This window comes from Apis laboriosa, unplaced genomic scaffold, assembly GCF_014066325.1.
Source record: "Apis laboriosa isolate Shangri-la unplaced genomic scaffold, ASM1406632v1 scaffold289_cov146, whole genome shotgun sequence".
In the NCBI taxonomy this organism is placed as follows: domain Eukaryota; kingdom Metazoa; phylum Arthropoda; class Insecta; order Hymenoptera; family Apidae; genus Apis; species Apis laboriosa.
Window position 1 is genome coordinate 595,164 of NW_025222686.1, and position 17,306 is coordinate 612,469.

General features: G+C 20.7%; 1 protein-coding gene across 1 annotated transcript; it reads right to left on the reverse strand.

Annotated features, from left to right (window-relative positions):
- Positions 1-14,074: 14,074 nt before the first annotated feature.
- Positions 14,075-16,919, reverse strand: LOC122714147 (protein-associating with the carboxyl-terminal domain of ezrin). Its single transcript, XM_043935224.1, has 5 exons — positions 16,385-16,919; positions 15,797-16,241; positions 15,530-15,719; positions 15,256-15,392; positions 14,075-15,189 (listed from the first exon to the last, which is right to left on the reverse strand). The coding sequence occupies exons 1-5, from the start codon at positions 16,577-16,579 to the stop codon at positions 14,264-14,266; spliced, it is 1,893 nt and encodes a 630-aa protein (XP_043791159.1). The 5' UTR covers positions 16,580-16,919; the 3' UTR covers positions 14,075-14,263.
- Positions 16,920-17,306: the final 387 nt, after the last annotated feature.

Below are 17,306 nucleotides of genomic sequence, written 5' to 3' on the forward strand. Positions count from 1 at the left end.
TGAACACTACATATGGTTGAAAGAATATATTACACTTGAAGAAAATTTGAAAGAGAAGCCCAAAATATTACAGAAATAAAAAAGACAGATTTCTGCAAACTTATCGCAAATATAAACAAAAAGGAAAAATCTGAAACAAATTTAAATTATTACAAAATAGCATCCAATCATAAATTCAATAATAATAACGCTACGAATGCCAAAGTATAAAATATCAAAAATTAAAAAAATAAATTTTGCTAAGAACAATAATAAAACAATAAAACAATATGATATCATTGAAATAGATTAGGATAAAAGCTTATAATCTGTATAGAATATAAAAGATGTCAAAATTCATGCAAAAAGCAATTTTGGTAGAAAACACAAATTTATAATTAAAAATTATAAATTTTTTATTAAATTTCATAAATATACAATATAAAATTATGTATGAAATAGCATATCGGATAAATGGCCTCCACGACTTTAGTCTGATGATACCTTCAGCCTAAAATCAGTGACACGTTGTGGATGCATTTGTTTCTCAATAATCACTCATGGATTTTCTGAATTCCAAATGCGACAATTTTGTCGATTAGCCAATCCATCAAGATGAAAATGAGCCTTATCGTTAAAGATTTTGTTCGAAAAACCTTCATAATTTTTAATAAAATATCAACAATGAAAACATGTTGTTCTTTCATATAGCGCTCTATTTGTAATAATTCTGAACTGTCAGTTGTCACGCTGTTTTTTTTGTTGGCAACACTTTAGCGCATAAATGGCGCAAAATTCAAATCTTGCGTGAATTTTGGGACATTCTTTATTAAATAAAAAATCTAAGATTTAAGGTTATATATTCACCAAGAGAAAATATTCAATGAATTCTGCAATTGATTCTTTTAATATATCAATTTATTTTTTTATATATTTAAATTTTTATAAATTTAAGATTCAATATAATTATTATTAATATTATCAATATTAATTAATATTAATAAATATTATTTCATTATCCGAGACTTTGTCTTTCTGCAATGATTTTTCATTTGAGATTATTTATCAAATGAATGATCGCAGAAATTTTTTTAATAATTAAGATATAAAATCAACTGGATTGTTTGAACTATATTTTTTATTTCGATTTGAATTTCTCGATCGAACAAATGTCTCCTGTGTTAAAATTTTCAATTAATGAAGAATAATAAGTTTAATATATGAAATCGACTAAATTTATAACGCTTATTGGATCATAAATATATTAACAATAATATAATTTTTTAACTATAGAATGATTATGATTTTATATTACTTTGGATCGTGCTATCAAATTAAATTGATTTGATCAAATGCATCGATGAAGCGAAAATAAAAAAAGCATATTTCATATGCTTTCTCATTAGGATCGCAGAAACCGTATAATCCAATTTTTATTGCTAATTCAATTATGATATTCTGTTGAAAAATAAATGGAAATATAAATAGTATATTGATCCACACATAATAAAAATTTGTAGATAACGATTTGTGTCAGTTGATTTTTATAATTCATATTTTTTGAAACATCTTTGCGAATATAATCAGAAATGTAGAGTCATAAATTTTTGCAATTTCGAAATTTAAGGTTTTTCTTGTAATATATGAAATGGAAACTATTGTTTTTATTGTGTAAAGAACAGAGTTCGTTAAATTCCACAATATTCCAAAAGTTTTTAGAATAGTAGATTTAATAAATTTACTGAAATACTACTATTGATACTTTGTCTTAACAATTAACTTAAACAGAAAACTTTTAGCTTTCTCTTATTAGACTCCCATTGCTAAATATTCAGGCCAGCTAATTTAAAAAGTTGCATTAATTCTTTCTATAATACTGTTTTTATTGAAGCTTTACATAATATTAATTATTTTTATAGAAGTTGTGCAGAAGAATGTGGAAAAATTGGTATTTCTCATTTATCAATTTATATAAAGCAATGAATAATAAAGATAAAGTATTGTTAATAACCAAATATAATAGTATTTAATATTTTAACGATAAGTTTTTATTTCGCATAATATATCTATTGTGTTATATTATGCGATTTTCCGAATAAACCAAAAATTATCTATATTTTTTCGATGTCGTCTATAAAAACATGTTCGAAATTGGAAAAAAATGTACAAAAGATTTTCTTGTTTTTTTTTTTTTTTCCTTATAGAAGGTCGTTTGAAGATATTTTCGAAATATTTTATGCAAAAAAAAAAAATTATATTATCTGTTGAAAATTAATTTTTTTATCTGACTCATATTGATTATTCCATGATAAATAATAGTTATCGTGACAGAAAAATATGTCCAAGATCGAAATATTCCAGCATTAATATCTTTAATATTTCTGGCACAGATTTTCAACTGCACTATAATTTTATTGAAACACAAATGAATGGAATGTTGATTCGTTTAATTAATTTTTCAATTATGAAATTAATTGTTGCGTTTGTATTTAATAATGCTCTACAATTTATTGTTGTTAATTTGGCCAGATCGTTGTTTAATAAATTAGTAACAAATATATTTTTTTATTCTCTTGTTGATCGGAACCACTAAATATGATTATTGATGATTGCAAATACATTATTCTAATTGAGATTTTTCGATTCGAAATAAGCTTGATCAAAGATTTTATTCTATCTTATGCAAATATGATGTTTTCCTATATATTAACTGTATTTCTATATAATTAAAATATAATCAAGATAATTAAAATGCTATCAAGGCATTATTTGCATAAATTATAGAATAAAAAAAATAAACATTAATGCTTTTTCGATATATTGCATTATGATTGCATGTACATAGTTAAAAAGATGGATTAATTGCGCTTATCGAAAAATCCGTGTATTTTATGAATTGTAGATTATTATATCTATTAATTTTTGAGCTCAAAAGACACGAGTTGCGTTATTATATTTCTTAATAAGTATATTTTTTTAATTATTTTTGTATTTTGTATATAACTATTAATTTTCACAAAAACTTTTTTAATAAATTTGCTTACCGGATACTTTAATCTTATATATTTTTTATATATTTCTTCAATTTATTAATATTTGAATTGATATCATATTTTTAAAATTCATGATACTATCGAAATATCTTGCTATTTTTGTTATTAAAAACTCTTTTTAATATTTAATTTATTCTATTAAAAAAAATAATAAATCTGCAAGAGAACATCTTAATAAAAAATAATAAATAAATTTCTAATTTTTCTAAAAAGATAGATGAACAATCATCTACTAATTTCAGTATTTATAAAAATATTCTAAAATTATTATCCTCTGTTGAAGTTTAAACTGAACGATTTTGAATATTATATAATATACAAATATATAATATATTACATAAATGTGATGCTTGAATTGATGCTATTACTCAAAGGATTATCTACTGTTGTAGGATTGTATTATCATTTATGTTATGAGTTTTGAATGAATGAATGATGGTTTAATTATTTGCGACTAATTGACGATTGTAATGTAACTTCTAACTGTACTTTGATACGAATTATATCATCTATATTCTATTTCTATTTTAACTAATGTGATTTAAAAAACTATTGTGGCCTTTGATTTTTCCTCCAAATTACTTTTCATGAAAATGCAAGAGGGACTAATAAGAGAGAATTAGAGGGATTAATAATTGAAAAGCATTGGAAGACAATTGGGTTTCAAAGGATAGGAATTCTTCGCGGAGTTGCATTGCAACACATAGAGATCAGAATTTTTGCACTCACTTTCACAATGATCCGTCGCAAGACATGCAAGTGTGACTTGTGAGATCATTATCTCTATTTAAATTGATCTGGAAAGCGTTAGGGAATTGTACCTGCTCATAAATTACTATTAGACTTGAAATTGAAAATACTTGAGCTATTGAAAATAAAATCCAGGCTACCTGACCGCTTCACAAAGTTTGTCCTTAATATCCAATACCAAAAGAAAATGAAAATCTTAATTTTAAAATTTTAATTATTTATATATTAATTAAATAAGAAAAATAAAAGAAAGAATATAAGAAAAAATAGTCCAGTATTAGTACTACTTTTTAATTTATATACTTCAAGTTTTATATTAATTTAAAATAATTATTATGGTATATAATATTAATTATTTTGTTGTTTTATTTTGATGTTTAATATTATTAATTTATAAATAAAATAGAAAAAATAAAATATTCTTTCCTATTTTTTATTTTTTCTTTCTTTTTATTTATTTATATAAGAAATAAAAAATTAAGTATCTGGTATTAAGAAAATTTTCTTATATACAAATTAATGTTGTTAATTATAATCAATGATATTACAAAAATGTCTCTCTCCGAGACTAATGTACTCGATTCATTCATTGATTCATTCAAATTTTTGCAAAGAATGCGAATGGTATCCTTTACAAATAAAATATAACATGAAATTGTTGAAAATGCGTAATATTGATTTATATGTTGAAAAATTTTGAGTAAGATGTATAACGATCGATTTTTTGTTGATCTGATTTGCCGGATTTGTAAATCTTTTCAAATTTTGTTGATCTGTAAATCCTTTAAAAAAATGCTGTAAGAACACAATAGTTCTCCTCTAAAAATTTCAAAAAATATTCATACAATAACTTTTATTTTTCAAGGTTAACTCTCATTGCTATGTCGACAATCATCTTTATTTGTCTCAAGTCACAAATATTCCATGATAAAACCGAAATTCCAAATTTCCAAATTTCACAATATATAAAGATGCTAAGTATAATATTACTAAATTTCTTAAAATTTCGAGTCTTTGATTAGCTTGGAGATTTTTTTGTTAATATTTATATTTTACGTAAGATTTGTCGAAGAATCGAATTTTTTTTTTAAATTTCTAGGACGTCGATCTAAGTTAAATTGATAATATGAATAATTTGATGCAGCAGATTAATGTTAATTTAAAATATTAGAATTTTTATACAAGAATTAAATTTTCTTTTGGATTAGTCACGAAAAGAAATCATAATATTTATTTTTGATGAAAATGAAAATGCATTTTCGAAAGCTTGATGGCCATCGTGACTGAGTGATAAACATGGATGACACCAATAAATTGCGCGTATCTTTAAATGTTGATTTTTCGAGTCTGTTAAGTCATTATATATCACAACATAATGTACGTTTTGTATCTTGTATTGTCATATCTTCTAAATTTCTTGAATTTCATTTCAAACTGAATATCATCGCTTTCAAATTTCAAATGGATTGATCTATTTGATAATATTATTAAATGTTTTTGTCGTAGACAGCTAAAATTGATATGAAAAGTGAATTAAAAATAAAAGGGATTGATTGGTTGATTATAAAAACTACGAGATGTTATTTATATTATTATTTACATTAAACTATTTTAATGACTTTGATCTCTTTGATTAATTTTGATATATTATTAAAGATATTCTTTCGAATAACTTTCAAAAGATTTTAAAATTTTAGACTTAAAAAATTATTAATTATTAAAATTAAAATATTTTCCAAAAATATCTTAGTATCGATTGACTGAAATAAGATTAAGTTAGATTTAGATTAAATTAGATTAACTTATTTATGAAACAATATGATGTCACTGTATATTTTGATCTTTTGTAATGTTGCATCATTTCTAACCATTGATATGATATGTACATTTATAATTTAGGTCTAAATTAAAAACAATATAGCTAAGATTATTATATATATTTGTATTAAACAATACAAATATTAATCCGAATATTTTTTTTTTCTTAATATATAAACACTTGTATGATGTATAAGTGTATAATTATTAAAAATTCATGTAGAAAATGTTCGATTTTTAATAATTAATAATTTTTTAATAAATGACAAACGAAAAAGCTAAAATCTTTTGATATTACTCGGAAAAATGTCTCGGAATAATAAATCAAAATCATCAGAATAGCTTCCTCTAATATAAATTATTTACTATCTACCCCATTATTTTCTTAGATAATTCATCATGTGAGTATTATATAAATATAATTCCTTGGAAATGAGTGAAGCTTGAAGATGATTTGTTAAATATTTATGGAATAAATATGGATTATGTCGATTCGATATAAGAACGTTTGTTACTTATTATATTAAGGACAAATCTAAAATTTGTGAAATGATCAAACAACTTGGATTTTATTTTCAGTTCGAGTATAACGTATAACGTAATAATATATTCGTAAATAATTTACGAATGGGTACAATTTTCTAAACGCTTTTCAAATCCTTACTAGCAATCAAAACAGAAATATAATAGCAGTGACTAGTTCACAAGTTATACTTGTACGTTTAGTACTTTGCGATAAATCATAATCGAAGCGATCGCGATTGACCTCCTGCATTGCGATGAGGGACCCCCTTCGAAACCGCTCTCCAACGCGACAAATCCTCTGTATTTTCACGGAAAATAATAATTGGAGGAAAAGCCAAGGCCCGCAACAGTCTTCTAGATTAGATCAGTTAGAATAAAATAGAGTTTAGATCAGATAGAATTTAGCAACGATATAGTTCACATCAGAGAATCATTACAGTAAGTCATTAATCAGCTACAAACATAAAATATTAAAGTATTAAACCATTATTTATTCACTTAAATCTGATAATATAAATGATTATATTATTCTCAGTACAGACAGTAAGTGGCTCTTCGAATAATTATAATAATATCAGTTGAGATGCATTTTATGACTAATATTTAGTCATTCAATTCAGTTTTAACACATTGTTTCATTAAATATTTGAATATCTTTATAAATTACTCAACTTGATTGAGTAACTTTGAGAAAAAGCAGAAAGATTCAAATGTTTTAACGTGATTGTGGCAAGAATGCTTCACATTTAATATGTATAAATAGCAAAAGTAATTAATTGATTTGTATTGATGAACAAACTCTGATTTTAATTAATATTTCACTAATTATATATATTAAAATATATAAAATTATATTAAAATATATAATTATGCGTATTTGTGGATTGTGAGTATTTTAAAAATGTAAAATTAAATGTTTAATGACAAAAATTTGACAGAAGAATATGAAAATACAAATTGTAAATAAATTGTGTTGTAATTAATTGTAAATAAATTGTGTTTTAATTAATAAAGATATATTTTTCGAATTCATGGTAATATATGAAAAATGGACAAAAAAAAAAACAAATGAATAAAAATGTTTAAAAATGAGAAAAAAATTCCAGAAAAATTGACCTTGAACATTGCATCATGTTTTATTCATTATGAAGATAAAGTCTCAAAAAAATTATAGCTACTCGTTTACTTAAACAATTATCATTTAATTACATTTTTAAAAGTTCTTCACATTTTGAAGTTGAATATGGATTAATTATCATGTAAATTTTCATTCGTTTCAAAATTCTAGTGTAATGGGAGCAAAAAGAGAATTCTCTCTTTTGTTCACCATTTTGCTTATTGACGTTTGCGATAGTGTTGATGGTAGATTCAAATTTATTAGATGCATGTATATATGTATTGAATTGATCTTTCGATTAAGATGGATTTGTATTGAATGCTAGTGCTTGCATCCGATGATGTATTTTCTTAACAATAAATGCATTATATTACAAATATGATATGTTTGTCTATATAAGATTTGGATCTCTTACAATATTATAGTAGATATTCGATCATAATATATAATTATACAAAGAAATCTATCTATTTATCGTATTGTTAACAATTAAAGTATGGCAATAAACTTTTAATTAAATCTAATTTAGATTAAATTTTTTTCTTAATTTTTGATAAATTTGTGAAAATAATCCTTAGAAATCTCTTTCAACGGTTAGGAAGATTCCCAATGGAATATAATAATAGCTAATAAAATCGCGGTCAGTCTCCTTACTTGTGATAAATAAAAAAATTCCTCGAACAAAGTCGATGATCAATATTGCATAAAGATCCGATAAATATTAATTAGAAACTAATAGACTTATCTAAATTTTCTTAATCGCAGGATGATGCTGGTCGCCATTGAATTAGCCGTATTTGAAATATGTCATCTTTAGGCTTAGGATTATGTTATATTCCTACTAGATTAGAATATTTTAAAATATATATACATACTTAAATATCATTTAAGTATTTCTTTAAAGGTAACGGTAATTTTAAGCAGTATCATTCTAACTCTTTGTCTAGCTTTAAGTTCAGCTTTAAATAATCGATAATGCGAAAAAGTTTCCATGCGAAAAAATTTCTTCTTCTTTTCCTATGTCGCATGCCATAAATTTCGCGAACTTTTATGTCTATGAACAACTGTGTAATATGATTTCATTTGTGGATATGTATATGTAAAATAATCAATTAATCAAATCTTTTTTTCTAGAAGTTTTTTCCAACTCTTATGAAATTGTTTTATTGTTTCTTGTATTACTCTGTTCTATATAGAAATTATATCAAATATATATATATATATATATATATATAAATACAAAAATATTTGTCATGTGCAATTGAGATATTTGAAAATTATATGTTAACACGGAAAATATATCGAAAGTGTTGATACATTATAATACATGATAAAATGAATATCTGAAATATATAAAATATCAAAATATTTGACTTTAATTTTTATTTAATTTTTTTTTTTGAATTAAACTTTCACTTTAGAGATGAAAAATTTATTTTATTTAAATTCCATAAGTGTTTATAGAAAGACCGATCAATCTCATATACATTTTTGTAAAGAAGAAGGTAATTGTAACTATTCATATCTATATTATTGATAATTGTTCATATCTATTACTCACTGTTATCGCACATAACAGTTCATCCGATAACGAAAGCAAAGTCTGCATCTTTAACATAAAAAGTTCAGACACTAAAAAATGATTAATGATTATGCTACCACAATAAATTTTTATTGCTAAATATTTCGAAAATTGCAACAAAATTGATCTTTTCTTGAAAATGCTTTTCACAAATGAAAAAATTTTTAAAGTAAGCAAAATATTAGAATATAATATTTTTAAAATCTTCATCCTATGATACAACGCTTTAATCAAGGATGTTTCAATTCAAATGTAGACATATGTAGGTATTTTGACCAAAAAAATTATTCGTCTAATTTATTTATTTAATATTTATAAAATAGAATATCTTCATTTTTTGCGTTCATGTTTATTAAATTGTAATAAATTATTTTGCGGAAAAGACGACGATACATATATTTTATTCATGATGATGCATCATCACATTTCTATTAAACTATTTTGAAATCTTTTGAATTCATATTTCGGAGGATTGGAAGAAAATCTATCATATTTATAAGATTTAATTTAAATTCTAAATTTTTTTCTTTGACACGATTAAAAATATACATAATCATATCGAATATAAATATACATAATCGTATCGAATATAAATATACATAAATCGGATCAATAAATAAGAAATACTAACTAAAATAATTTTATTTTTTGGATTTTTAGATGAACAAGGTATATAAGATAAAAATTTTAAATTCAAATATGAAAATATTTTGAACAAAATTCATTTAATTAATGACAAAATTTCAATATAATTTTTCAAAAAAACGTGGTCTGTAACCCATAATTTTTTTGGAACATCTTTATTTTTACAATAAAAAAAAATTTGATCTTGAAATTTGATCGAAATCAATTTTGCGGAAATTTTTTTTACAAATCTTTCTCGGATCCAAAAAAGTAAAATAATGTAATAATTAAAACATAATATTTTATATATATTCTCTATAAAGAAATGTAATATTTGAACATAATACATCTTAAAATCTCCTGAGTTATTTTATAAATTTCAGAAACTTTTATGTATTTTTTTTCGTAAGATTTAATTACATTTTGTAGATTTTTTTCAACCAATTTTATTTTATTTTTTTTATTTATTTATATTTATATATCATTATAAAAAAGAATATATACTACTATATTCTTATATATATATATATACTACTATTCTATATTCTACTACTATATACTATTTATAAATTAATAATTTATACACATTAATATTATGTAATTTAATTACATTTAACTAGATAATATTATATATTATTTAGATAATTAGATAGAATAGAATAGTTTAATATAGATAGATTTAATTATATATATTAATATTATACTCTACAATTCATAGTTCATGTGTTTATTCTATTTTACTGTGTCCATCTCATACAAAACTATTTTTGTTGACAAATATAAATTTTTAAATAAAAAGAGAAAGTTATATAAAATAAAATAAAAATGTTAAATTTCATAAAAATATTTTTAATATTTCAAACTATAATTATTTATTAATTATAAATATTATAATTGTAAATTATTTCTTTTTTTTATAGTTAAAAACTCATCAAAATTGAGTTTTATATCTATAAAAAATTTATTTTAAATAATATTTTTTATTTATTATAATCGATTTTTTTTTTAATTTCATTTATTCGTTCTTTCAAAACGAAATATTTAAAAAATATTCAAAAAACATGATATTTAAAAAATTTTTAATCTATATCTATATCGCTATTTTTCTATTATATATTTTTATATATGTATAAAATGAGAATTACAAATTATTTAATTTATATAAATAAATTCATTAATATTTTTTATTGATTTGTTTTTCATTTTTAATGTAATAAATTGCTTTAATATTATTAATAGATAAACATGAGAAGCATTGTATTTGATTATATATCATCATATGCAATTTTGAAAAAGTTCATTTTTTTGGAGTGTCAAAGAAAATTATGAAGTATTCAATAAAAAATGATAAAAATGATATTCAACATAAAAATATTGAAATTTCTACTAAACGCATTATCGAACAAAACAAAATGATGAGAATTTATTTTCTCTTTTATTTAACAAATATAATTATTACAAATTATATATAGACAAAGGCTCTTTTAAATGTTCATAGGCTCTTTTAAATCAAATAACTTTTTTAAAATTAAACCAAACGATTTGAATTTTTTTGATATGTTAAATAATTTATTTTATAATGTAAAATATGTAAAAAAATTTTTTAAATTATTAATCGGATTATGAAGAAAAAAAAAAATTATGATTTTTAACTCTTTTATTTGACTCTGTAATGATTTAAAATAAAATTTCATCAAAATCAATTGTTATGAGCTATAAACGACCAATAATATTTAAATTTACGATTTTTTTACGATTCTCAGCCTATAATTATAATAAATTTAAAAAATTTTATATTTTTCGATATTTGTAATTTTTTTATATCAATCAATTTTGATAAAATTTTGTGCATATATGTATAACTTATTTAGATCTATAAAATATTTTTTAAATTTTTATTATAAATTTAGATAAAAAAAATACTAAAAATCATGATTTTTATTTTTTTTCATAGCAATTTTTTAAAATTTTAACCAGCAATTTTAAATTTTTTTAAAAATTTTTTTATCGAAAAAATTAAAAAAAGAAACTTAAGAATTTTAATTAAGAATTTTAATTTTTTAAAATTAAAATTGAATGATCATATTATTGAAATATATTGTTTAATAATTGAAATATTTATAATATGATGTATTTGAATAGGAATTAAATCAAGACTATACTTATGGTCCATCTAATTATATATATATAATTGAATATTATATAATTATATTATAAATATTTATCAACAATTATTAAAATTTATAAAATATAATTGTTGCATTTATTACAAATAAGTTTAATTCAAAATCAATTATAGGAGACATATTTTATACATTTTTTATATATCTAAATATCTATATAATTTGGGAAAAATTTAGAAGACAGAAAATTTAGATATATTAAATATAATAATCAACTGAATATTGTAGAACTAATCATAAGTAATATAATTAAATCAAATTTATTAACTATTCTAAATTCAGTACATAAGGAAGATATAATTGCACGCACTATTTATAATATATATTATTAATTTTTTACTATCAGATGTCAAAATATTATTGTCATTTAAATAAAAAAAATCAATTGAAAAAAGATAAAAATAAAAATATATAATATATTTATAAACTAAAAACTATAAATATTTAATATATTTGATTATAAATTTTATATATGCATTATTATCTAATTTATTATAAAATAATTGCATTAAAAATATTATTTGTTACAAAAATTTTGTATTTTGTTATTTGTATTGTGTTGCTATATATTTGTTTATATATTAATATTGCTATATTTTTCTTTTAATGTATTTTTTCTCATAATTTCTTATTTGTATCTCTCAAATTCAGTAATAAATGAAATAATTTTAAACTGCTGCTTTAGTATTAGTTCTTAACAAAAAATTTTGATATTTTACATTATTTTTCACATACATATTTATTTATTTATTCAATAAATATAAGATATAAGAATTAAGCTTTAAGTGCAATAAAAAAAATCAAGATTTTCAGTTTATAAAAAGAGGAAAAATATTGAATTATTATTATTAATTTTAATTTATATATTTAATTGATGTATTTGTCTAATTATAATGAAAATAATAAAAGAAAAGAGATATAATATATTATGATATTATTATGATATATTAATATATAATATATATTATGTGGATCAATTAGAAAAACAAAAAAAAAATATGCAATATATCTGCAAGATCAAATTTGACTTATCACTTCTAAATGCAGATATTCGTAATAATTCTTCTCATTGGATGAATTGCAAATATGAATATGATATTCTAATATGTTTTAAATCATTAATTTTACATATGAATAACTTTTAAATCAATCTAAAAAATTCTAATTTTTTAATTTCTGAATTTAAAATTAGTATTTTTGGATTTTACTATTAAAAAGTTATTAATAATTTTTGACACTCCAAAATAATCTTAATTTTTTTATATATTTTTTATATATTTTAAAATATTAAATTTATATATATATAAAACTTATATAATAATATATATAAGTTTATATATATATATATATAATTGTAAAATACTAAAACTGCATAACAGACAATAATTGTCTGGATCAATAGAACTAATATATAATATATATTTATATTTAAATGTTGCATGTATAATATATTAATCTATGTGTTTTTTATTTGCAGAATAAATTCATTATTAAGCATAAGATTTCTAACTTCAAGATGGGTATTGTACAATGATTATATTTTTCTTCATATGTATGGTATACATAAATTACTATTTATCTTCTTACAATATTATTATTATTATTACGATATATCTCATCAATACTAATGTATTTTATTTGATTTTTTTTTTTGTTTTTTATAATTCATCAATTCATGGTAAAGCAAAAAAAGTGAAATAAGATATTATATACAAATATATATAATTCTTCCTGAATAAAATGGCTACATAAAAAATCAAGGAATAAGAATAATACATAAAATACAAGAAATAATTAAAAAAAATAAAACAAACAATTTGTAATCAAGTCAAATCTAATTTTAATTTGTTATCTTGTATATTATAAATATAAATATTTTATATATTTCTAAAAAATATTTTTAAAATAAAATATGAAATATTAATTAAAATATTTAATGAATTGGTTTGATAATTTTGTATTTTATAATCAAATTGTATGTTGAATATTATTTTTATTTATTATAATATTTATATATTATTTACATATATATAATTATTAAAAATAATATATATATTTAAATCAATTAGAAAATCAAATAGAAAAACAAATTATTCTATTTTCATTATTTTCATTTTATTTCTTATTTCATGATGCCAATTGAACTTCCGCTATTAATAAATACAATGTTGGCAACCATGACTTATAGATAATTAAAATTAGATGTGATTGCTGTGATACAATTTTGAATTTTCTTAAATTTTTATCATATGATTTCATTTATTCCAGTGATTTAATTATTAAATTAATAATCATCAATATAATTCAATATAATTTCAAATTCGTATTAAAAACTTTAAAATTAAAAAAATAAAAAAACTTAAATGATCAGTTCAATCAACTATTTCATTTATTTATTATGAAATTTATATTTCATAAATTAAGAATTATATATTTTTAAAAAATTACAATATATTTGTAATGCATATTAACATTGTAATAACAAACAATATTGATGTATTCAAAAAATAAATTTTAAATAAATTTTAAGAAAATAAATAAGTAATTTTAGTTAAGTTACTTTAAAATACAAGAAATATAATAAAAAAATTATATATGTATATTTATTTAATATATATATATATATTTTTTTTTAATTTTTTACTTCTTGAGAATCTTCAGTCTCCCAATCGCTTAAATTTTCTTCCCATCCATTATTTTCTTCAACTAATTCGTTTAATACTGTCACATCAAATACACTTTTTATTATTTGTGGTTGTTGTACATGCAAAATTTGTGTTTTTTTTATCACAGGCTCCATATCTGTGAAATAATTATATTCTTCTTTAATGGAATCAATTAATTTTGAATTTTTAATATCAAGTTCTGAAATATCGGATAAAATAGACGACTTTTTTGTTAATTTTAATTCAGTAGTTTTATTTTTGTTTAATACTACATCTGTAGTAATTTTCAATGTTGAATTAGGAATTGAAATGTCATTGGATTTTGATTGGAATTGAGATATTTTGTTGGAAGGCTGTAAAATTTTAAGAATGTTTCCTGTTTCTTGTACATCCCAATCAGACCATGTGTATTCTTCTTCGATAATTGAAGATGTAATCTCTTTTTTATCTTCACCACCATCTGGAGATGGTCTTTCAGGTAAATCAATTATTTTTTGAATACTCATAGGAATAGTAAGTTGAGCAATATTTATGTTATTGTCAATTTCGTTGTTATCTTTTAATTTATTTGGTCGTCCATCTGTAAATAACTTTCCTCTTTTTCCGCCAATTACAGTTGCAGCACCTAGGATGGGAACTATATCGGCTAATGCTTTTAATGTTGCAGATACAAGATGATCATTTGTATCTTTAATTCCAACAAGTAATTCAGGAAGTATTTGAGACTTTAATTCATCATCTTGAAATGTGTAAACAAATGAATTAAAATGTGATAAAAGCACTAAACGTATTGATACATCTCGTATACAAAACATCTGCAACAATTTGGGTACCAAGTAGACTTTAAATGTAGAAATTGAAAATAAGTTACTACTTGTCTTGTCATTTTCATCTATAAATAAAATACATGGAATCTTTCGAATTATATTAAGTATAATATATTATTATTTAGTTTTACCTTTTGGTTTTAAAATAAATGGTAAAAGCTGTTCTTGAGCTGTTATGTCTAATAAAACCATTCTTGAAAGCAATAAACGACCTAATTGTTCTGCAATAATATTTTCAGGAAATATCTTCAATTTTTTTATTAAGGTTCTATAATATAATTAAAAATTAATTCAAATATTTTATTTAATTAATATAATAATAATTTATTTAATTAATAACTTAATATTTTATTAATTTTATGGAATCAATAATAATTTGTTTATATTTTTATAAAAAATATTTACCTAAAAAATATTTCTTTTTCTTGACTATTTTTTAAAGGTAATTCATCTAAAAATGCATATATTTTCATGAAATCATGGGTGAAAAATGGATGTTGAAGTATATGAGATAATTCAGTTCGTAAAGAAGGATCTGGATTTTGCAGATTTTCTTTGCAAAATTGTTTAAATTCTAAAAGACTGGGTACATCGGCTAAAATAGAATAAAACATTTCCTATTTATAACTATTCTAGATAAATTATAATTTAAATTATTCGTATATCATTTACCTGGATCCTTTAATTTTAATGTATCTTCTGCTAAAACTCCAAATGCATATACATCAATTGTTCTAAAATTTTTTGAAATGAAAATTGTATCTTCATTAGAAGATATTGCTTTTTCATATCTATACTTTCTTATTCTTTGCAAATAAAAAGAAGTTAAATCTTTAAATTTACATAAACATTCTAATCCACCAAGTTTCCAACATCCTTCTAGTGTAACATAAATGGAACTTTCACAAAGATTATTGTGAGACATATATGCTTTCTCATGAAGAAAAACTAATGCACGTAAAATACTATATAGGCCCATGCATATTTGCAATGTACTTTGATTTTCTATTGATTGAATTAAAGGTTTAACTTGTTCAGTAGCTAGAAAAAATTTACCACCTTTCGACCATGAAGAAACATACTTCAATATACAAGGATGTCTATATAACATTAAATTCTGAAACATATGTCTATTATTGTTGTAAACAATTATTTATTTAATTAAAATAATATCATTAAAAAAACTAAAAAATGAATGTATATAATATTTATATGTATAAAATTCTATATATGCAAAGTAATTAATATATTAACGTTAACCTTTGCAGCTTTTTCTAAAGGCGATGGATTTCCAAAATTTGCATTATAATGCAAAGATGGTTCACTGATAAATACTGAAATATTTTGTATATTATGACCATTCATATAAGCCATATAATGTATCCAAAAATCTGTTATTTCCACAGGTTGTTCATTAATTTTAAGCCCATTAAGGGCACTTTTTTCATTCCCCATTAATTTTGTTGATTTCTTGAGAAAAGGAATTTATACACTATATTATTATACACTAAGCAATGATTAAAAGAAATAATTAAATAACAAACATTTATTTTTTATTATAAAAAAACTTTTTTTTATTATAAAAAATTTTCTTATGATCGTTTTAACTTTTAACTTTAAAATACTTCACGGTGACGAATTATGATCAACTATTTTTAATACGATAGATGTCTCAGATACATGATATGACTGTAAGAAAATCTATTTCATCGGTTTTCTGTGTTGTATTAAAAATATATACTTTTATTGAATTTATTATACTATTTATTATTATTTAACATTAAAAAAATATTAAATAAAACATTTTTTATTTGAAAATTATTAAGATAAATTATATTAATATAAAAATTTTTTAATTTTAAAAATATAAAAAAATCTAGATTAATTATCTTAAACATTGCTAAGTATTAAAAAATAATGATTTATAATATTCATTTTATTTTCATTTTTTAATTATTTATATAAATTAAATTTTCAATATAAATGAATGAAATTATAGATACTCTATAAATTTAAAAATAATATAATAAATTTAAATTTAAAAATAGGTAGCGAGAGTCCATCATGTTATATTATTATATTATATTTTTTAAATTTACACAGAGTAATTTATTGGAAATATGTAATGTATTTCATTACTTTTTATAACATATAAATATAGTATTTAATAATATACATAATT

What these genes read in the sequence shown, in the direction of transcription:
- LOC122714147 (XM_043935224.1), bottom strand. Translation starts at nt 16,579, where the DNA reads ATGGGGAATGAAAAAAGTGCCCTTAATGGGCTTAAAATTAATGAACAA. An exon ending in GAAAAAGAAATATTTTTTAG is followed by an intron (nt 15,393 to 15,529) that starts GTAAATATTTTT and finishes ATTATATTATAG; the next exon opens with AACCTTAATAAAAAAATTGA. An exon ending in ATTTATTTTAAAACCAAAAG is followed by an intron (nt 15,190 to 15,255) that starts GTAAAACTAAAT and finishes TTTTATTTATAG; the next exon opens with ATGAAAATGACAAGACAAGT.